This window comes from Chlorocebus sabaeus, chromosome 7 (assembly GCF_047675955.1).
Source record: "Chlorocebus sabaeus isolate Y175 chromosome 7, mChlSab1.0.hap1, whole genome shotgun sequence".
In the NCBI taxonomy this organism is placed as follows: Eukaryota; Metazoa; Chordata; class Mammalia; order Primates; family Cercopithecidae; genus Chlorocebus; species Chlorocebus sabaeus.
In genome coordinates this window covers 62,039,856-62,064,172 of record NC_132910.1, presented here as the reverse complement: position 1 = coordinate 62,064,172, position 24,317 = coordinate 62,039,856, and the positions used below count along the sequence as shown (strand labels likewise).

Below are 24,317 nucleotides of genomic sequence, written 5' to 3'. Positions count from 1 at the left end.
TTGGTTTATAGGTGAAAGGGGAGAGTTTTTATTTGTATTTCACATGGACCTAGAATTTCAACAACTGATTGCCTTTATTTTAATGATAATGCATATAACACTGGTCTCAGTTACTAGGACTACTGTTTAATGTTTCTATTTCTAAATTTTCAAATGGAAAAATAAAATGCCTGTAATTTTTCCCTTTGGGAAGTAAATTATTGGAAAAGAAATGAGATTCCTTCCATTCACATGTTGATATATGGCGATAATTATGACAATTTTATTATCTTCTTTTCAAGTATTCCCTCACTTGCATCTTTTCTTCCATCTTTGCTTCAGTTTCCCTCCCTTCCTCTTTTCTGCCCCTTCCTTCCTTCCTTCCTTCCTTCCTTCCTTCCTTCCTTCCTTCCTTCCTTCCTTCCTTCCTTCCTTCCTTTTTTTTTTTTCAATAATATTTACTGGTTTCTTTTGTTAGTCTTAACAGTTTATTTTCCATAACTTTCTTCCCTAGCTTGTAAATTTTTCTTAGGCTGATGTAAAGAAATATTGCATTGGGGGACTCTTTTCATTGAAACTGAGAGAGGCTCCACTTAAACCAGCTTACACCTCGATATTTATAGGCTCATTTATTTCAAAGATCTAGGGGATGTCTATATACAGGCAGCTATTAAATACATTCAGGGTCCCAAGTAATGTCAGGTTCTCTGTATCCTTCCTCTCTTATCTCAGCTTTTTTCTACTTGGTTTCTCTCCATGTAGTAGTAAAATGACCAGCAATAGCTCCAGGAATTTCCTAGATTAGCAACCCAAGCAGAAAGAGAAACTTTTCACCCTAATAGTTATGTACCATAACCCTGAATAAATACATTAATTTACTCTGTTCAGATCAAGTGAATACACCTGAACTTACTACTGCAATTGGAGGATGGGATATTATGGTGGGAAGTAGGGGAAAATGAAGCTCTGTGATTTTCAATTCTACCAAGATCACATGGAGTCCTGATGATGAAGAATCCAGTAAATGGGTTTTATCTTTGAATAAAAATACAAAGATTTTTCAGAATTAATGATGCAAATTCTTAAACCTGAAAGTAGAAGCGATTTTAAGGAGATAAACTTCATTAGCACCTTGACAGAAGGAAAATTACCACTATCTGTTGCAGGTACTGTAAGACTTCTTCCTGAGCCAGTACCACTCTGTGATTTATTTTAGTGAAGTGCCTAGGAGGAAAAATAAGTTTTTAAACAGTAGCTTTATTGAAAGATAAATTTGGTATATTCATATACTGTAAAATTTACCGTTTAAGTATACAGTTAAGTGGGTTTTGGTATATTTACAGAGTTGTGCAGCCATCACTATTATCTAATTTTAGAACATTTTTATCACCTCAAATAAAAGCTTTAGCAGTCTCTCCCCATATTCCAAACCCCTAACACCCACCAATCTATTTTCTGTCGCTATAGATTTGGCTATTCAGGACAGTTCATATAAATAGAATCATATAATATGTGATCTTTTGTGAATAGCTTCTTTCATTTAGCATATTTTCAAGGTTCATCCTTTGTAACATATGTGTCATTACGTTCTTCTTTATGGCTGAATAATATTCCATTTTATGGCTATACCATCTTTGGTTTACCTATTCTTATGCTATACCATCTTTGGATTACCTATTCATCGGTTGATGGACATTTCGATTATTTCCATTTCTGCTTTTTCGTTATTTGAATAATCCTTTTGTAAACATTTATGTATATGTTTTTGTGTGGACATGGGCTTTGCTTTTCTTGGGTACATTCTTAGGAGTAGAATTGCTATATCATTTGGTAACTCTATATTTAACATTTGAGGAACTAGGGAAGTCAATCTTGATGGTTTTATCGATGGTGCATTCAAATAGGTCTATGTGTCCTAACAGAAAAGAAAAACACATTGGTCCATCTCTTTTCCCTTTACCACAGGAAATAATCTGTTCCAAATGCTACATGTAATCATTTCTCTAATACTCCCAAAATTATCAAGGCTGAAGTAGACTCTCTGAGAGTCAGTCCAGTCCACCAGTCTGTGCCAAGTGAAAGACCCTGCTTGCAGTTTTTTATATGCTAAAAGCAATGGGCAGGAAAGGAACACAGAATTAAATGAAAGTATAAACCAAAATAAAATCTGCAGTTCCATTTTTTATAATTCAGGTGCTAGTGCAAGGACTCCTCAAGGTATTCCAAGCAGAAATGGATTATTTCAGGAGATTAGGCAATTACATGCCATTAAAAGGTCTTGAGGAATAGAAATTAGAGGGCACATGCCAGCCTTTTGGTTTAAAGGTGGCATATCTCCACCTTTCTGATCCAAACATTAAAAACTGCTAAGATCACCCAGATATTAGGACTTTATGAGAATATATTTGAGCTTACCTGTACCACAGAGTTTTAGTAAATAGACAGTGACATAGAGTTCAGAGGCTGCCAATTCATGTCTACCCTCAACATTGTTTTCCCCTGAACTGTCATGGAAAGAAGAATAACCTCTTCTCTCATTTCCTTCCAAATCTCATACAACTGCACACCATCAGTGGAACTTAAATCATGTGGAAGCCTGGGGAGTGCAGTCTTTATCATCCCAGCCCTGCAGTTAAGGAGGACAGGATATAGAAGGTGGGAGAAATGGTGGCCCAGGGCCAGTAGACATTATCTAGCAGATCTTTACATCTAAATTGCCATTTACAATCTAAATTGCCATTAGGTCATAGACATTTTATTTATGTACATGGCAAAAGTTAATATTTGAGGACTTTCTAGCGGAATATCAGGCAAAAATATTGTCAACTGCTGAAGTTAGTCATTCTTCTTGTTCCATTTGTCTCATCCTATCCCATTACTTTCTTAACTTAGTTTTTCTTTCCAATTGTTTTCTAAATCTGCTTAGTAATGTAGGACAACCGGTACCTAAAATAGGGTTTATTATATAACAGAAACTTTGTAAATGTTAGTTATTTGAATGGATGAATGAATGAGTACTTTATTCAGTTGTAATGACTAGCTTCATATGTCAACTTGACTGGGCCACAGAGGGCCCATATTAAACATTATATCTAGGTCTATCTGTAAGGAAGTTTCCAGATGAGATCAGCATTTGAGCCATGGGACTCATGAAAGTAGATTGTACTCACCAATATGGGTGGGCATCATCCAACATCCAATCTTTTGGGGGCCAGAATAGAACAGAAGATGGAGGAAGGAGGAATTTGCCCATCCCTTCCCCCCTTTTTTTCTATCTAACTGCTTGACTTGGGAGAGCTCATCTCATCTTTTCCTGCCTTTGTAAATGGGATTTACACCATTGGCTTCTCTGGTTCTCAGGCCTTCAGACTTAGGGATCTCCAGCTTGTGGATGGCAGATTGTGGGACTTCTCAGTCTCCATGATCACATGAACCAATTCCTCAAAATAAAATTCTTTTTTATGTCATACATCTTCTTTTATATGTAAATAAAATAAATCTCCATTACACATATAAATTATATATAGATATAGCTCCTATTGGTTCTATTTCTCTGGAGAACCCTGACTGATGCTAGCATTTTCTTTATTATTGCTCCTTTCCCCAGCCATTTTTTGTCTCTTGATTTCTGCAACCTTAGGTAGGACTACGTTAAGTCAGCAGCATTCTCTTACCATTAAGGGTGCCTAAATAATGTCTACAGCTTCTATTCACAAGTTTAGGGTTAGGTGGTGATTCTTAACTGAAGCTATTTGGCCCCCCAGAGGACATTTGGCAATGTCTAAAGACATTTTTGGTTAGAGGAGGTGTTACTGGCAACTAGAGAATAAAGATCAAGGATGGCGCTAAACACTTTACCGCACACAGAATAGCCCTAAAAAATTGTCAGGCCCCAAAAGTGAATTGTGTTGAGGTTGAGAAACTCTGGATTAGAGTATGGAAGAATAAGAAAGAAAAGAAATTTGGGAGTCTGAGACAGGAGGATTGCTTGAGGTCAGGAGTTTGAAACCAGCCTGAGCAACATAGTGAGACCCTGTCTCTACAAAATATTAGCCTGGGCTGGTGGCACATGCCTGTGATCTCAGCTACTTGGGAGGCTGAGGCAGGAGGGTCACTTAGGCCCAGGAGATCAAGACTGTGGTGAGCCATGATCTTTCCACTGCACTCCAGCCTGGGCGACAGTGCAAGATTCTATCAAAAAAAAAGAAAGAGAGAGAGGAGAGAGAGAGAGAAGGAAGGAAGAAAGGAAAGAAGGAAGGAAGGGAGGGAGGGAGGGAGGGAGGGAGGGAGGAAGGAAGGAAGGAAGGAAGGAAGGAAGGAAGGAAGGAAGGAAGGAAGGAAGGAAGGAAGGAAGGAATTAAATGCAAAAGGAGGGAAGGAGTAAAGATGATATCCAGCAGGGGTCAACAAACTTTCTGTAATGGGCCAGATGGTGAATATTTTAGACTTTGTGGGCCATAAAATCTATTGCAATTACTCAGCACTTCTGTTGTGGCAGGAAAAGCAGCCATAATCAATACATAAATGAATGTATGTACTGTGTTCCAATAAAACTTTATTTAAGTATACTGACATTTATTTAAGTTTTATATAATTTTTACATCATGAACTATTATTTTCCTTTGGATTTTTTCAACCTTCTAAAAATGTAACACTATGTTTAACTTTCAGGCCTTATAAAAACAGGCAGGCAAACGGTCACTAGACCCTGAAATAGAGGAAGGAGGAGGAGAAAGAACAGGAAATAAATGACTATGGTAAAGGAGTATATTAGTTTGGGGTTTATATTAGGCTAGATTATGCTGAAGTAACAGACGACCTCAAAATCTCAGTGATTTACAATAACAAAAGGGCATTTCTCATTTACAGCACATGTGTACTCTGTGCTGGCTAAGTTCTATTCCATGTTGTTTTCATCCTGGAATGTGGGCTCATAGTGCGGCCTCTATCTGGAATACTGCTGCATCTAGGAGCAGAAGAAACATGGAGAACATGACTAACCAAGTGCTGGCTCTGGGCGTTTCTGCCTGAAATTGACATACATCATTTTCACTCTGTTTCACTGGCCAAAGCAAGTCACATACCATGCTAGACTACAATGGGGTAGGATATAGAATCCTCTTCCAGATCAGGGCAATTACTATTCATGAACAATAACACAAGCTAACACATTGCCTACCTTAATGCATTCAGTTGCTTAGGTTTGGTTATTCCTGAACCAAAGTTTATTTTATTCTTCAAACTAGTGTCTTAAGTAGGGACGGGGAGATATAATAGTAACAATAAAAAGAGCTAATGCTTATTGAGTGATTGTTATTTCCTATACATATGTCCTTTACATGCATTTTTGTATTTAATCCTCACAACTACCATTAAGGTGGCTACTATTTTGATCCTTACTTTATAGATGAAACAGCAATGGAGAGGTTAAAAGCACTCAACTACCAAGTAGTTGATATTCCAACCCAGGTCACTCTGATTTCAAAAGCATATTTTTACTCTAACACAGATTAAAATGTAGATTAGAGTGATAAACTGCCTGAGTTCAAATACTGGCTGGTGCCAAATACAACTTTTATAGCCTTGTGCAAGTTCTATAACTTCTCCATCTCAGTTTCTCCACTCTAAAATAAGAACAATAACAATATCTACTTAAAGGGGGTTTTGTAAAAATTAATGTATATGGAGCTCTGCGCTAGTGTTTATAACAATGTTTGGCAAAAAAAAAAAAAAAAAAGTTTGATGATGATGATTACCTAACCATATTTTAGAAAGCTCCACTGGTAATTTGAATCCCTTCTTTTCTGCTCCCTTCTCATCCCCCAATCCCTTTTGAGAATTATTGTTCTAGATTTTTGCCCCTACTCTGTTTTTTTTTCTGTTTTTGGTCTAACACTTCACCAACCTGGAGGGTAAACCGTAGGAGTATCATTGCCTTCAACCCAGGTATACATCTCACCCCTGCTTCCCAAACCTTCCTTGCCTGTCAGTTTTACATCTATGTTTTATTATTTAAAATCCTAATTTATAATTATGTGGGTACATAGCAATGATCTGGAATACAGGAGTAGGCTGGCTAGAAGGGAGGCAGTAATACTGGCCTTGCTTTTTGCTACATGACCTCGCTTCCCATATTTTCCAGTTTATTCTTGAAATTAGATGGTTACTTTTTTTCAATTAAAATTAATTATTTAAATTTACTATGGCTTAATTTTGGAAACATCATATTAAATTTTTTGTCCCCTGTGAATACTGTGCAAAATCACGCAAGCGAAGTAATAAACTGTGCTTGGCACAGATCTATCTATTAGGCATCAGTCTTCTAAAAAACAGGTATTGTTTGAGAAGGACCTGATGATCTAGAAGACTTATTCTGACAAAGTATATATAGCTCTTTCTCATGTAGAGTGAAAAGAAGTAAACAATTTGTTCTCAGTTTTAATGCTTAAAATAGAATGAAATAGAACAACAAAAGGAAAAGGCATGAAATAGAATGTCTTGTAGGCAAGTTGAAATCTGTTTTATTTACCACACCCTTAAACTAACATTTTTCTTCTAAAATGTATTAATTTCATAGAACAGAAGGATAAACCATCTCACTTCATAATATGTCCACTTGAAACAATACATAGACTTCAAGTGCTGGTTCTGATTGTGGTCAGAATTTTAAGTTAAGTCTTATGAGGATAGTGGGGTTTTTCTGGTAAGTTATGATGTTAATATGTTTTTGCTTCTGAAATAATTTAAAATCATATTTAATTTTTTTTGGTCTAGAAATTTCTTCTTCTATATCTGCCACCCACAACCCAGTCTACGTTTGAATTTACTAGTTTGGCTGTATGGATTGAGAAGTGATAATTAAGAAACAGCAACAGGAAAATTTATAAAGTTTCAGAGTACATGATTAGGCACATTATTGTATAAATAAACTTAAAGCTAAGGTTTTGTTTCCATATGCTTCAATTCTCATCAAGCCTATTCCAAATTACCTTACATTTTTGAAAGTTCCAAATAAATTTAGATTTTATAGATATAGCAGATTGAAACATAGTAACTTACCATCTTTTCTGCCTATTGGACTTACATTATGGATCTAGGAGGCATCAAGTGCTATATTAAACATATTCTTGCCACCAGCTTCTATGAAATTGATGTCTTTAATCAAGTCATGCATATAAATTTGATCAGTGCTATTCTGTATGGATTAGGATCTAAGGGTTTATACATAAAATTGATCTATGAGGAGATACATGCTCAGACATGCAGAGTCATGCTGGGGATGCCCACGGGTCTCCCCATTTTCACACTTAGATTGCTAGGTGAAGTCAAAGCTAAATTCTAATTCCATTTAGTTTTAAGAAATAATCTGCCTTCTCTCTTTCCTGAACAGTTTCCAATTATTTAGCTTTTTTCCTCTAAAATCCATGAAGCAGAGTTAAGCACTATGTTCCCTCTAATTTCATAGCATATTTGAAGGAGCTTTGTAAGGAATGGAGCAAGGTAAGAGAGTACCAAGCATGAAAAAGGCCAGATTCTTGAATCATATTTGCAATGTGTTAAATTATATGGGGAACACTGCAGTCATTTTTATTCAAGAGTAAAGTGACACTGGAAAACAATACTTTTTCAAGATAATCATTTAGGTTTATTTTTAAAAGGAGAGGAGAGTTCTCTTGTTGATTTTATAAGAGCAAAGGCAACAGTCAGCCATTCTTTTGGCTAATTCATGCAATCCTCAAGTAAAACTTAAGCCCAGGTTACTTTGGTAGGATTTAAAGTAGTAAGACATATGTGAATAAAATGATATTAGGTCTGTGTAATTCTGAATAATAAAATAAAGATTAAGATGGTAATATTGGTCCCTCAAGTACTGGTATTTAAACTTTAAAAATCAATCAAGAGAGAAGATTAAGTGGTGTTTCTTTGGTACTAAAAATGTAAAGCTAAGACCAAATTGTTCTACTTCACAGATTTAAGATACAAAGAATGATATTTAAAGATATTAAAATAACTATTACATTATCTTCAGTTTGTAAAGAATCTCCTATGAAGTACACTTAGAAGAAATCCCTGAGTATATTAAATACTCTATTAGTATCTTTCTTCATAAACAAAGAGGAACAATTTAAAGGCTTTGCAAGACATATAAACACTGTGCTTAGTAAAAACATTATCTGTTTATAAGGCTCTCTCCATCGTGCTTGTAAATTAGGCCACCAAATGCTTAAGAGGAGAAATAATAGATTCACAAAATTAAACTCTAACATTTGAACACATTAACCACTCTCAAGTAAATTTAAAAACCATTCTCTGATGGTGTTTCTATGTTGTTTTAGCCACTCGATATTGTTTTTCACTGTTTCCAGCACTTGTTCCCTAGGTTTTTCTCCTGCTCCAGCTTGTGGATATTTTGCAAAAAAGCTCTCCATCTAGAAAAGAGAGAGGAGTAATTAGGATTGTCATTTATAGCCAAATTAGTCTTCAAGAATTTCATTCACAAACTGGATTTGCTTCCTTCTTACCTAGAAATTCAGTATTACTGTACAACATTGAGCTACACCTCTGGCACATCATTCAGACTGAACCCATCTCTCAGATTAGCAACTGTTACCCATGGTTTTTGGATCCCGGCAGCATGTCAAGCCAAAATAGGCTCTGATATTTTGGGGGAAGGATGGCAGCATGTCAATTGCTAGCATGCCCATTTACGTTTCTGCTGCTTTCTCTATTTTCTCTGAATTCCCCAAAGTGTTCCCTGGAAAGTCTGACCTATGCAGTGATGGTTTTGCTTAGCCTTTCACTCCAGGATTCTGGAGTATTTTAATATACTTTCAGTTCACTTATTAAGGACTCGTAAAACAAATCTTTGTTAAAATTAGTACCGTCCTCCCTCTGACCTCCAAAGCCCTACCCCAAACTCAAGCACTAGGATTATTTGCTATAAAAATAAGAATAATTTGGTTTTTAATGTACAGAAAACTCTTAGCATCCTAATATCTAACACACAGATATTGAAACTTCATACAATCTCTACTTGTTCAACATTAACAGACATTTTTCCTCCTTTGGACTTGAGATATTTGAAACCTGAAAGATTTGAGATTAGTTTTGAAATTGCAAAACTATGAATTCTGAATGGAATCAAATCTTGACCAACTTATTCCAGAGTTACATTTACAGGAGAGGCGAGACTTTCTGCCCATGCTTTCGTGAGCTAAACTGTCTGGTGTGGCCTTCTCAACACCCCCGGCCTCAACTTTCTCAGCTTTTAAACTGTCTTAGAGGTTCTTTGAATTGTTTTATGTTTAGAAAAAAAAATAGGCATACATTTTATTAGATACAAGAATTATTTCTCAATTCACTATGTATACTTATCCAGATAAATAAAAACATGTTTTACACTTTAAATGTATAGAATTTAAAAATACAAAACCAAAAAGAATTCTCTTTCTCATTGTCTTCTGTGATTTGAATTGAGAAAATATCATTTCTATTTGGAAAAATAGTTTCATTCTATCCCGTTACTGGGTATATACCCAAAGGATTATAAATCATTCTACTATAAAGACACATGCACATGTATGTTTATTGTAGCACTATTTACAATGTCAAAGACTTGGAACCAACCCAAATGCCCATCAATGATAGATTGAATAAAGAAAAGTGGCACATATACACCATGGAATACTATGCAGCCATAAAAAAGAATGAGTTCATGTCCTTTGCAGGGAGGGACATGGTTGAAGCTGAAAACCAGCAAACTAACACAGGAACAGAAAACCAAACACTGCATGTTCTCACTCACAAGTGGGAGTTGAACAATGAGAACACATGGACACAGGGAGGGGAACAACACACACCAGGGCCTGTCAGGGTGTGGGGAGAAAGGGGAGGGAGAGCATTAGAACAAATACCTAACACATGGGGGGCTTAAAACCTAGATGGCGGGTTGATGGGTGCAGCAAACCACCATGGCACATGTATACCTATGTAACAAACCTGCACATTCTGCACATGTATCCCAGAACTTAAAGTACAATTTTTTTTAAAGCTTTTCATTCTGTTCTTTCTTGGACAAATGCAGAGGAATTTATCTTTATACCTGCCACAGTTGCAGTTCAGTGTTGAATGGCTCTGCTATTGTGACAATTCGGCCAAGGTTTCTGTTATTGAGTGTAAATCTGGAGAGAAATTTAGAGGAAAAGGAAGTGTAAGTGCTCAGAATGTTATGTATTTTCTCTAAATGCAGATGTTTCCTTCTTATTTCATAGTTTGTAAAAGTAACTTTCAAAGTAAATAAAACACAGTAAGAAAACCCATTTTACTTCAAATCATTCCATTCAAGATAAATTCTTAGTAAATTCTGCACTTCTTTTTGTAGACAAATTGACACAACCCTCTCAGATATGGAAGATTGCTTGTTGTCATCCCCAAATCTTTTCTTTTTTTTCTGCACACATGAGCACCCTGCTAGAGGCTGTTTCTCAGGCTCTCTCATAGGTAGATGTCCACAGGTAATCAATTCTTACCAACAGAACATTAGCACAATGTTCAGCTGCAGCCTCTTTAAATAAATAAAGGGAAATTGCTTAAATAAAGGGAAATTGCTTGCCTAGACTTCTTGGTTTTTTTCTCCCGTTCCTCCAAGCTAGAACATGGACATACCAGTGATACGGCTTCAGCCATGCAGATAGGATACTGGCCTGGCCTCACAAAGCAGAACCCCACTCACAACTTGGACCACTCACTTCAGGAGTCTCACCGTAGTGAGAACTAATTACCCACACATGCCCTTTCAGCGGCTGCCTTTCTATGTTTCCGTTATGGCAGAACACCTCCAGCATCGTTATCCTAATACTCTATGCATCTTCCTGCTGGTACTGAAATTTAAATATAGGCTATTTATTCTGCTTTCAAAAAGCTTTATTAGTTGCTGGCATGTGGGGGTTATGATCTATATCAGTCTGCCTAAGCAAAGAAACCTAAAGCTAAGTTCCAAGATAGAATTTTAAAGATGATACAATGAGAACACTTGGACACAGGAAGGGGAACATCACACACCGGGGCCTGCTGTGGGGTGGAGGGAGGGTGGATAGCATTACGAGATATACCTGATGTAAATGATGAGTTAATGGGTACAGCACACCAACATGGCACATGTATACATATGTAACAAACCTGCACATTGTGCACATGTACCCTAGAACTTAAAGTATATATTAAAAAAGATGATATTCTATCCCTGTTCTTTTTGCATTTTCTTTCATAAAGAGCAAGAATCAGAAGTTTCCTTATAGACCACAAATGGTTGTGATAGAGGTAAAAAAAAATCTCATCACAACTAGTCACAGTGCAAGAAACCCACAAAATTATGTATAAACCTTAAACCCCTGGAATGTTGAGGAGGGACACAAGAAAATATGTACACAGCAATAGGATAAATTTTACATTTAAAAATTATTACAGGCCAGGTGTGGTGGCTCACGCCTGTAATCCCAGCACTTTGCTAGGTCAAGGTGGACAGATCGCTTGAGGTCAGGAGTTCGAGCCCACCCTGGGCAACATGGGGAACCCCATCTCTAACAAAAAAACAAAAAGTAGCTGGGCGCGTGGTGGTGTGCGTCCCACAAGTAGTCACAGCTACTTGCCGGGCTGAGGTGGGGAGGATCGCATGAACCGGGGAGGTCGAGGCTGCAGTGAACCAAGATTGCACCACTGCACTCCAGCCTGGGTGACAGAGTGAGACCTTGTCTCAAAAATAAATTTATATAGCTATATATATATAGTACATATATATAATTTTATATAAATATTAAATGTTTCCCTTCATATATATACACACATATATATGCAAAAGCAGAAATCATGAAGATAAAAGCTGATAGTTTGTTTTATGCAAATTAAAAACTTTTATACTGAGCTAGGAGGTGATGGTTTGCCCTTGTAATCACTGTGACTTGGGAAGCTGAGATGGGAGGATCCACTGAGCTTCGCGAAGAGTTCAAGACTAGTCTGGGCAACAAAAGAGTTTTATACAAACACACACACACACACACACAATCCTACCATATACAAAATTAAAAGCCAAATACTAATTGAGAACAAATCATTGTAACATAAATGATAAAGAGCAAATATTTTTGCCATGTAAAGAACCCTTCCAAATTGGTAACAGGGAGAAATATGCCAGCATGAATTTAGCAAAGGAATGAAAATGTACCAATGGGAAAAGAATAAAATGTTCTAGTAATCAAGCATGATTTCAGCATACCAGGCCGTGCCCACTCTTATCACAGATGCCACTGAATTTAAAGCCAATATGTTTTTCATCCCTAATGTCATCAGTCATTATCTAAAATGTGATTCTGAGGCATTAGTAACGCTGCCCCTAAATGCGTGTACTTTCTTGCCTCTGACACATTTCCTAAATCTCCCCAGGCTCTCAAACCCTTTCACCTAGCCCTCTGGAACTGTCCCGTTACAGGAAACACTACTTCTCATTCTCACTTAGAGAATGTTTATATTCCCACAACCTTTGTAGTATCAGGTCAGGAAATGGATTCAGTGTGCTCATGCTCCCCATTGCTGCTTCCAGACCAGCACTCCTCCACCCTCTTTAAAAACCTCTGTTCCCTATGTTATTCCCTCACATTTAATGATACATTTTGGTACCTCACTCCTCCAAGCCATGCCATCATCCTAGGTAATTTCCAGGTCCACACAGATGAATGATATACCATCTCTTCTCTTAGTTCTTTAACCTTATTTTCAATGATATTTTCTTCACTCGACTTCAGCCACCAAACTCCTATGATACTTTGTGATCATCCATAAGTCATCTGCCTCTAAAATTGTTAACTTCTTCACCCTCTATGGCATGTTATATCTTTCAGTTTCCACTGTGACTGTTCTTTCACTTTACCTGGATTTCTGGTCCTTTGACTATCCCCATCCCTACTATCTCTTAAACCATCAGTTTTTCCTTTTCTTTCATTTATTTCTTTATGTAGTTCAGATGGTCTACCATTTTGAATAACATTTTTGCCTAAGATCTGAACTATTTTATACTTTAATAATTTATGTCTAATAAAGTATACATGTATTTGTGTGACTGTTTACTTAAAATTTGTCTCTACTCAAAGCTTCATGAGGACAGAGAACGAGGTCTGTTTCTCCTTACTATTGCATCCCCAATGCCAGTCATAATGCCTAGCACAGAGTAGGCACTCCATAATACTTACTGGATGAAAGAAATGTAATTTAAAATGAGATATCAGTTTTCATATATTCAATTAGCAAAGATACGTAAAAATAACAACACCAAGCATTGAAAAGGGTTGGGAAAATAGGCAGTTACTAGCAAAATTTTTTAGAATAGTAATTCTGCAACATTTACCAGAAACCCTAAAAATAAACACATCTTTTCACCCAGTAGTATTACTTCTACTATTACTTGTATTCTAAAGAAATTGTCAAGGACATTAAAAAAAAACAGCAAAGGATTCAGTGTAAAAGACTGTTCATCAATACACTATGTATAGTTGTAGGGAACAATTCTATTGTCCAACATATAGGGATTGGCTAAGTAAACCAAGATATATGTACAAATTGAAACATTATTAAGCCATTCAAAATAACATTGAAGATGCACACTTAAAGACATGAAAAGACACCCACAATATAGGATGATGAGAAAAAAAGCAAGTTATAAACCATATTTATAATATGTTTCCATTTCTGTAAATTAAGTAAACAGACATAGAAAAACTCAAGGAGAAACAGTAATATGACAATAGGAGTTATTTCTTGGTGGTTGCATTACGGGTAATTTTTATACTCATTTTTGCTTATATGCATTGTGCAAAAAACACATATCAGTTTTACAATAAGAAATTAGGAATTTAAAAAAGCAAATCACACTGAGTTGCTTTGATGAGATTCTATAGATTCAAAGAAAGCCTGCTAATTGCAGCTAATAAAACAATTTTTTCAGTGACCTATAATTTCTGTAATTTTTTTTTGTTTTGTCTAAAGGACATATTTAGAAATTAGCAATGAACATACTGAGTGAAAACTGCAACTACTTGTTTAAATACCAGAAAGGCCAGAACAAAATATGTACATCCCAGGAAACTAATATCATATAAAGCATAGAAAATAAGGGAAAATATACTGCTTGCTTATCGTATTGGTTATTTTTGAAAACTAAAATAAGGATTTAATTATATTTTAAACAATTTGAAAAAAATTGTACATATATTGTCTTCTTGGATTCAATATTTATACAAGTATTATTACATTATCCAAAAGAAATAATTTTAATACACACAAAACTTTGAAGTGCTTATTAAATTGTTTGGTTTATGAGGTAGTATTTGAAGGGTTTCAATCATGTCCTATTGACTTAATTTTTCATCTACCGTCATAAGCTAAAATCACACCACATTATTATTGAGTCAACTCAACTTCACCGTTTCATCTAAGAGTTTATTGGAAGAAACAAAAGCAAAGAATAATTTCTGAAGTATCTTTGGGACTTTGCGGTTAAGTCTCAAACTGGCAAGGACATTAGTAGTGTGGCCATCAGTTGTCATAAAAATCACATGACAAAAGCTTTATTTAAATAAAAGCTTATTTATTTCAGGATGACAATAAATTGTTCAGAAATGGAGAGAGTAAAACTATTCATCCTGAAATCTGGCAAACGTTCAAGTGTTTGGAAATATTTGGATAGAGTTTGGCTCATTTTTGTTTAATTTTTATTATCCAGTTTTCATGGGGAAATTCTGCTTATTCAAGCCAAGTACAATTAATATTGGGTGTTTGTGTGTATTAGACATGAGGTTATTATGAAATTTTATGTTTGGGTCATTTGAAATAATATCTCATGAGAATGAGATCATTAGATTATGAAGAAATGCTAAAAGCCTTGGTCAAAAGTTGTGGAGTACTTCTGGAAATAGTTTATCTTCTTTTTTTTAATCTTGAAAAATAATCAATCTCTCAGGCCTAATACATTTATTTTAAGGCCATACGTATATGAACTTTATGACAAGGTAAAACCTATTTTTTTTTCTACTTCTTAATTTTCTTGAAGTGTAACAACTAATTTTTAAAAATGAAAAATGCATTATTTGAAATAAATCACAGCAAAGCTACTCAAATAGGCCTTGAGAAATATTTATTCAATAAATGATAAGTTAATGGCCATTTTATTATGCAAAAAAGATTATTTACTTATCTTTTCATAATAACTCAAAAGTAAATTTTATGCTTCATCTACATAGGTTTCTTGCACCATACACCACAAAAAAAGAGATAGTTTTATGGTCTTTTCAATTAAAACAAAATACGCAGTATTTATCACTAACCATATATTTTTCAAAATGGAGAGTATTACCTTGCATGATATAAACTGTTACATCTAGATAATAACATATTCTTAATAGCTAGATTCATTCATTCTAAATTAAGCATTTCATTTAAACAATCATAAAAGATTAACAATGCACATGAGTGCATGCACACACACACACACACTCACATGCACACCAACCAGTCTTCATAGAGATGGATGAACAGTGACACTCTAATAGTTATAAGAATAGAAAAGGTAAAGATTTATCACAAACAGGCAGAAGCAATGCAGTGTATTTTGGTTGGGAGCTAGAGATAGAATCTGAATCTCAGAAGGAAAAGAAATGTAAATGGAGATAATAGCACTCTGGTGAGTTGTGGGGTAGAAAAGAGAAAATAATTAAAAGTTATCATTGTAGTTGGTATTTCTCATAAGGCAGTCATTATGGAGATAACACAGGCTACTTCCTAATGTAGGGATTACAGATGGTAAAGGTCTTTTCATCAATGTTTATACATTTATTTGGGACATACGTTTATTCTATTTTATAGAATTATTTATATACATTATTCTATTTTATACTGTCAAAGAACTGCCTTTTGGATGGAAATTGTGCATTATATTTAGAGTATCAGAACCAAGAGCAGCAATATTTCTTCTGCACAGGGCTGAAGAAATATGAAGTTTGGAAAGACATCTCTTTAACTGATTTTGCTTTTGTCCTTGCTATTTCCCATTTGAAAATTTCTATTGCCTAGGAAATATAATTCCCTTTTAAGAACCATTCAAAATACTTGAACTTTCATTATCTGGTCAGGATAGGTAATAGTTATCACCCATATAAGCTCAGTACGATATAGAACTCTAATTTGAACCCAGGTCCAGTAATTTTTACCTAGCTTTCATCAAATAGTAATTGAGAACTAAATAGGTGCCTGGCATTATGCTAGGTATTAACACAACAGGCAGAATTGTATTAACTTGTTTTAACCAAACTAAAAATAATGCAATTTAGTCTTCCAGATCTCAGAATCCTATAAGTCAGTTGAAACAATAATTTCCAGAAAAAAACTGTTCTTAAAATTAACTAGTACATTGCTTCCCTGGGAGGACAATACTATGATCCTTTACCTCTAATAATATGCCATTTTAGATATTGTATAGATGTCAGAGACGGTGGCCCAAAGAAAAATGGAGGAACCAGTAGATAGTATGAAACAAAGAGAACAGCAGACCATTATCAGATCATCCCACCTGTTGACTAGATAGTCCCAGTTGAGTTGTATCCAATTCCAGGCCATGTTCTTCCCATAGCTGTTATATGAGATATATCGAATGACTGTAAACACATCCTGAGTTTTAATAAGGTTTGTGTCCTTGAGCAAATCCAAATACCTAAGAGAAGCCAAACAGAAAAACAATTCAAAGTGAACTTATAATGTTCACCCTTAGCTAAATTCCAATACAAAATAGTTTTCATGCCAGCAATTCAATTCTTGAGGTATCAACTGACAAAGTTAATTAAATATGACAAATGATGAAAGACAACTTGAAATCTTCTGATATGCTTAACTGTTTTTAAAGAACAACCTATGATTTTAAAGACTAGTGGACTGTAAATTATAAAAACATTTAAAATTAAATTATTTTAGAAGCATCAAAAACCATTTTAAAACACAGAATTTTAACCATTAATATTTTAAAACAGCATTTATTGAATAGACTACTTCACACACTTCCCTATTATCCAACTGGATTTTTAAAAGAATCCAGTAAATTAAGAGAATGTATCTATGCTCTTATATTCTATAGGAAGGCAGTTGTTTGCTCTTCCCTAGATTGTAAGAAATAATCCTATAATGTAACCTATATGGTTATATTAATTGACAATAATTAAGAACACAAATAAGTACAAGATAAATTAAATGACTAAATGGATAGGTTTAATTGTATGCCATGGCTATACCTAGAGTAGCATTTCTAGCCCAAGACCTTACAAGGGTATATTTTATCGAAAAAGTGTTTCCAAATAAGGTCAGCACACATTTTATTCACTGTGTCAAGGGAACCTCAAAAATAGATGTCTACTACTGATAGATTAGATGTATTTTCATGTTACTGAAGTCTTGCTGCCCCATGGCATCCTACCCATTGGCTTAATTCCTTTGTATCTTTAGGAGGATATAAGATAATAACTACAACAAATGGATCACTGTTCAACTTGAGTTGTGAGCCTTTGAGAGTCAGCCTTTGTCAAAGAGAAAACATATTTCTAAATTACGTATGTTTTTATTAATATATCAAGACCCTTAGCATATTTGACATAGAAATTTACCCTAAATGAGACTGGAAAAAACTCAAGCTTAAACAAAGTCCATGCCCCATGGGAAACTGGAAAACACAACCCCTTAAGAACAGGTCTGTAGTTCAGCATGTACCTTTGCACTATGCCAAAATGGCATGGGACAGTGATAGTACATCATAGCATAGACAAGGTGAGGTGAATATATGAATGAGTTTAAGCTAACGATCCTGGTTCCTTTGACTTGTGGGTCCTGTTTATGGGGTCCTATCAGTTTCTTCAGCCTAGCAATAAGAGGCAGGGATGCTGGAAGACATGATGGGAAAACAAAAATACCATACACAGAGCACAGGTACTTCATGAACAGAAGCAAGTGACTGGGACCACTGCTTTCATCTCTGGATGACAGATAGTGTACCAGAAGGTAAAATGTGATCAATGAAAACTCAATGGACTGTGGCCCAGACCAAAATAGGTAAACACCTTAAGGCCAAAGCAGCAAAAATCAGAGGTCTCTTTCTCCATCACCACAAAGGTGGCATGTCTCCCTATGCAGAAGGAGCATGAGGTAGGGAAGGAACTCTAGAAGTCTGAACATTTACTCCAAGAGACTATTTAAATGAGAATTCTAGTTTAACGACTCATTTAAAAACTAGATGGGCAGACAAAAATAGTCAACATCAGTTGTTCTCCCTCTCACGGGTTCATCACCCAGCAGTGTGAGAACTCTTGGGAATAACCAGATAGAAAATCAAGGTCGTACATTTTCTTTGCACTTGCAGTTGTGTGGATAAATCTACTTATATGAAAATACAATGTATCGATCACATGTTTCAAATAAGAAAGGAATTCCAAGGAAGCTCGTACTGCAGCCTGGACTTGCTACAGAATCTTCTTTTACTCTGGTCATTATTTGAAACTGGAAGACTTTGTAAATGGTTAAGGTAACATACTCAAATGTGAGATATGCTGTTTCCAAAATTAAAAAAAAAAAGATTACTAAACCCACTAAAATAATCTTTTTCTGTGGCATGTCAGTCAAGGTGCAACAAATTTCTTTTACTTTGGAGGGAATATTATGATATGCTCTAACCTATTGAACTTCCAGAAACTGCACTAAAGTGGTGGGATCCTGAATTTTTGTGCAATTTATCTTTCATCCCCTAGTTCACAAGGTTCTTAGTAAGGCATCTAAAGTACCTGCTAATTTTCTTACCAGATAACAATCAGCAAAATGCCATCAAAGTAATGAATTAGTGATGTTTTGTGAAATGTGAAAATGATCAAGTCCTTTTTTTTTTTTTTTTTTTTTTTTTTTTAAATAGATATGAGGTCTCACTATGTTGCCTAAGTTGGTCTTGAACTCCTGGGCTCAAGAAAACCTCCTACCTCGGCCTCCCAAAGTGCTGGGATTCTAGGCACGAGTCACTGTGCCCAGCCAAGATGATCAGGTTCTTGATGAACTGTCATGGTAGAGAGCAGGAGAATTAATATATAGCCCTGAGGTAAGAGGCTGAAGGTATATTATTGGCTCTACCTGGTAAAAGCAAACTGCTTCTGGTCGTCCTTTTAAATTGGTATTGCATTGTAATTTACTGTTTACATTCTGCCTCTCCCATGAAGCTGTAAGTATCTCAAGGATAGATGTCATTTTTATTCATGTTTTATTCATTTTTATTTCCACAATCTACATATCTATACATAGAAAGGACACCATAAGTGTTGGTTAAATAAATGAAGTAAATAACTCAGACACTATAACTAAGCAAAAAATGAATTAAGGAAGAAGCCTGTTGATTTCGAGTATAAATGCAGAGTGGGAAATGAGTCATAGATGAGCTTCAAGTGGTCTTTGTGCCTTCTGAGTAAAGTGTAAATACATTTGCGGCAGACACTCCTCTTTCTCTAATACAGAGACCAGTTTTGTTCTGATACCATTAGATATCCTTGATCTTAGGTAAAGCAGACTTCTACCCCAGTCCCAGATAATTCTAATGGGCTCAAATCAGCCAAAGGAATTCAAGTTCCCCCTAGTGAGCAAAGGATCAAGTAATAGTCCCAGAGTGTGGACCACAATGATGAAGGGTGACCCAGTTCTGGATTATGAGGGGAATTGGAGACAATTATCCTGTTGGCATAACAGACAGAGCCTGTGAGGAAACTCTTTTGCTCCTGTCCTACCTCCATTACACATGTTTGTGTAAAAACAAAATGTTTCAAGCTCTGTAAGTCGTGAGACATCCAACATGTCGATCATGGAAAATCACAAAGAGAAGAGCCTGGATCCTGGGTGAAAGTGTTGAGCCGCTGCATACAACTGGAAGCTACCTACCTCCAGAATGTTTTCATATGAGATTACATTTCCTTATTGTTTAGGCCAGTCTTATATGGATATTTTGTTTCTTGCAGGGAAAATAATTTTTATGGATATTTTTGGCAACAAAACATCATACTTTAATCAGACTCTTAAAGAGATTGTGACACATAAACTATTAAATACCATTTATATATGTGAAATAAAAGCCCAACTTACCTTGACAAAAGAGTAACGTTCTTCACTGATGCTAATCCATAAAGCAGTTTTTCTTTTTCTTGAGCTAATGAAGTTTTCTGGTATTGCTCAAGAGTGTAGTTCCATGAAATCTCATTGCCAGAGTTCTGCATCCCATACCGATACACTAGAAGCCTGAGATTTACGGGAAGACTAGAAGAAGAAACAGTGTTTCAGAGATTTCAACTACTCTTTTCTCAATTGTGTCTTCTAAACATAAAAATGTGAGTAATCACCTTACGGTCCCATTTAGCCACTGCTCAAATAAAAAGGAAGCATTGTTCAAGGCATCTCTGTCTCCCACCTTGCACGCAAACCCTAACACGGAGGAACGGAGTAACCTTAAACAACAAACAAACACAAATCCAGGGCCTTAAGCACTTTTCAACAAGTCTTAAAACAAAAAACAAATGTTAAATGAATTTTAGTTGTTAAAAAGTGAGAAATAACTTTGTGACATGGTCTCCAGCATCATTCCATCCCAGAGAATCTGCAATAGGCTTCACTTGACCTTGGAAGTATTCCTGAAATAAAAGCATAATAAAAGCATAATTTACTTGGAAGTATTCCTGAAATAAAAGCATAAATTATTACTTAATTTACTACGTATCAGTAGTATCCCAATTATTATACTCAGCAGCCCCTATTATAATCGGTTTTCCTGCAAATTCAGAGAACTTGCGCTTGTCCTTAAAATAACAATGTATTTGATTTTTATCACATTGCAATTTTGCCTCAATCCTGAAAAATATAAACCACCCTGGACCTTCCTGTAATGTTTTATACAAGTTTGGGCAAGGCCTTTTAACCCCTAGTTCTTAGTTAACATATGTAATAAATAGGAAAACACTCAACATACTTTCTGCACTAAGAAGATTGCTTAAGCATATATGAAAAAATAAAAATAACTGATATTTGTATATTGCTTTAGGTTTTACAAAGCACTTTCATATTATTTGATCCTCACTATACCATTACCGTAGGCAGGCAAGTGTTGGCATTCCTAACGTACAAAGGAAATTCAGACTCACAAATGTTAAATCATTTGTTCAAGATCTTTCATTTTGTAAACAGAAGAGCTAGAGATTTGAATCCAGAATTTGTTCAAAAATACAAGTGTCCTACTTATGTGCTACAGAAATCATAAAGCAAAGAAACAGTATTTAGAATGACTACTTATAATAAAATCTCAGTGTAGAAATATCAGCAGTAAGAATAAGAAGATACTATATTTAAGAAGAAGAATTCATTTTAACATAGATAAAGTCCATTTTTAAAAAGATCTAATTAGTATTTATTGTTTAAAATGTTGTATATTTTAAGTAAAATATTAATTGTTGTATTCCTTCTAACACTAAAATGCACCTAAGTGGTATGTATGCAGAACCATAAATTCTGATGTACTTCAAATTGAAAAAGAATAGACGGTGTAGCTTTGCTTTGATTAGTCAAGTCATTGCACTTTCTTTTGATTCCACGTGGCAACCAAACATGGTTTATGTCCCTAGGAGCTCCTTCTCTCAGAAAGCATCCTATTCTACTAATGGTTAAACATTTACTTTGGTAAGATACCATAGCATTAACATCACCTCAATCATAGGATATAGCTCTTTATCATCTTCAAACATGCTAATGATGTAGGTTACAGCTGAAATGACTCTCTGCCATGGTAAAAAATTCTCTTCCTTTTTGAGATACATGGTCAAGTTCAAAGCCACCTTATAATCTAGAAGTTGAGCTCTGAGAAAGACAAAAAAACAAAACAAAACAAAACAAAAACCCCACAGTTAATTAAAAATCACAGACTTTAGTTTCCATTTAACTGAAAGTTTTGGCGATCAAAGCATTCCATGTTAATGAGGATTCTTCCATTCAACAATCAAGGAATTGCATTTATTGGTTGAAGCCCAATCAAAAAGTTTTGTCCAAAATTATATAGTAGTGCTTTCATACATTCAATAGTAAGGAGGAGGAAAGGCATTAACATGTACCTTTGAAAAAGCACAAGAGCAAAATTTCAAATAAAACAAAAGCCATTTAGCTGTACAGTTAATATTCATAAATAGAAACTTTTAAATTCTAGGTTCCCAAGCAGATTATAACATAGAAACGCACATTATAAATGTATTTTGTTGAAATTATTTACATTTGCTTATGAAGAAGAAACATAAATAACAGTATTCATGAATCCTGAATGCTTAAAACATTCAAATTGAACTTCTATTTTCCTTTATAACATCTTCTTTCTTATCCATTTCCCAGTAAAACTCATTTAAAAAGTAAATTTTTCTCTTCTAGAAAATTTTGAAGATACTATCAACATTTCAAAGGTTAAAAAATCAACTTTCTTTTCCTTTCAAAAGAATTTTTGAACCTTTTGAAATCAGCTCAGCTTTCCCACTTCCCTGTCCTGTTTTTTTTTTTTTTTTTTTTTTTTTTGTTTTGTTTTTTTTTTTTTAACTCCCTGTCTCATGAAATTACTCTCTCAAGAAACCATGGTACAAGAACCTCTATTTCTGACCCTGCTTCTAGGGAACTCAACTCAAGACTGCTAGCATTCTTACTCAACTTTGGGTCTCAAACTCCATTTAAGTCCATAGGCAAAGAGCAATTCTGAAGGCCAGACTTGGTTGAGACTTTTCTTTGTTCAAAAATATTCTTTTTATATAATGAGAGCCCAGCCTGGGGAACTTAAATTATAGAAGTTTACTATATCTTATAGTGTAGAGAGGTTGGAAGTTACAGCTTAAAATTTCCACCAAATAAAATGGAGAAGAGGACAAAGGTCATATGAGAGCATTCTTGCTCTTCTATATTGGGCTAAGGCACCTAGGAAGGTTGGGGGACTCTTATAGCAGAAGGTTTGTTTTTTGTTTTCCTGAGTGTAATTTGGAAAGACTGCACAGTCCTTCTTAGAGAAGCCTGAGTTAAGTAGTTAAGTATAGTGTCTTGTCAAACATAACTCTCTAGAGGGACAACAAAAATGGCTGAGAGAGGTGCCTGGGTGAGTAAAACTGACCCCATGTGCTTGGGTCCTTCGGCAAGTTTTTCAGCTGGTGTGAAGGGCATAAAAAGTTCCCAGCTGTCTAGTCACTCAACTGAACTTGCCAATTAAATTCAGATTTCTGGCTTAAAACAGTCATTTTGCAATTAACTAAATCACCTTTGGATTCTCTTCCCATTCCCCATCTTCTCACTTCCTTTAAGGGAAGTCCATGAGAGGATAGGAAAAGTTGCTTTTAGAGTTCTGTGTTGTTCTCTGGTTATCTCTGCAAACACTTACAAAAATGTTTGTATCTAAGTCCATGATCTTGGCTTGACTGATGTTCACCTGCTGCTTCTTATTTGCTAACGTGGCTGTTACCTTGGATATCCTTGGAGCCAGGGGTCCTTGAAACCTGGCTGAAATTCTGCTTAGATCATTAGCTTAGGTGGTCCTTTCAGCTGTTCCCTTTGCCATTCTTCCCTTACCTAGTGACTCCTGCCCCACCCACAGGCTTACCAGACAGCAGGATCTGCTTTCCCTTATGTTATTACCCACCCTCTCCAGACTGTAGCAAGAAGTGGGCTGAAGAGGACAATATCAAGTAATTGCAAAGAGAAAACAAAAAACAAAACAAAACAAAAAACTATTGTAACAAGCAGGGGATGGGGTGGGGGGAAGAATTATTTCTGTGTCTGTTTTGGCAAGGCCCCAAGACTAAGTCTCTTGGCCTATGCTCCAAAGAAAGAAGTAGGACCCCAAAGCAGGACTAACATAGTCAAGAACAGGACTGTGTGATTTTTTGCTGATAGCCCAACACCAGCTTATAAATAAGGTTGAAGAAACTAAGGAGAAACATTTTAGTGGCGGCCTTTCAAAGAGTGCCGTCAGTATACTGAGTACACTGTAAATGCTCTCCCCTCCAAGGGCTAGGGGACCAGATGTTTTTCTGTCTAATTAAGCCTCAGGAGACAGGTTTCAGTGGAACCACTCGAAGAGGTTTACCTGTGTCTCCTGGAACTTGGAGGCACAGTGGTTTGGTGTCTGAAACCCTGAGAAACCTAAGAGACGAGAGGCTATTTGGCTGCTGCTCTGGCCTCAGAGTGGAGAGGTGGGACTGCATGGGGTGGCCTGGTCTTCCACA

The 24,317-nt window shown here is 35.6% G+C and overlaps 1 protein-coding gene across 1 annotated transcript in view; it reads right to left on the bottom strand.

Moving 5' to 3' along the window:
• Window positions 1-7,598: 7,598 nt before the first annotated feature.
• The window catches only part of ENPEP (glutamyl aminopeptidase), an 83,452-nt gene continuing 66,733 nt past the window's right edge, over window positions 7,599-24,317 (bottom strand). The window contains exons 14-20 of the mRNA XM_037990910.2: window positions 21,780-21,930; window positions 20,641-20,714; window positions 20,427-20,531; window positions 20,173-20,343; window positions 16,592-16,732; window positions 10,082-10,160; window positions 7,599-8,408 (exon numbers count right to left, since the gene is read on the bottom strand). Coding sequence (XP_037846838.2) covers window positions 8,256-8,408; window positions 10,082-10,160; window positions 16,592-16,732; window positions 20,173-20,343; window positions 20,427-20,531; window positions 20,641-20,714; window positions 21,780-21,930 — 874 coding nt within the window. The 3' untranslated portion in view covers window positions 7,599-8,255. The remainder of the gene's footprint in view (window positions 8,409-10,081; window positions 10,161-16,591; window positions 16,733-20,172; window positions 20,344-20,426; window positions 20,532-20,640; window positions 20,715-21,779; window positions 21,931-24,317) is intronic.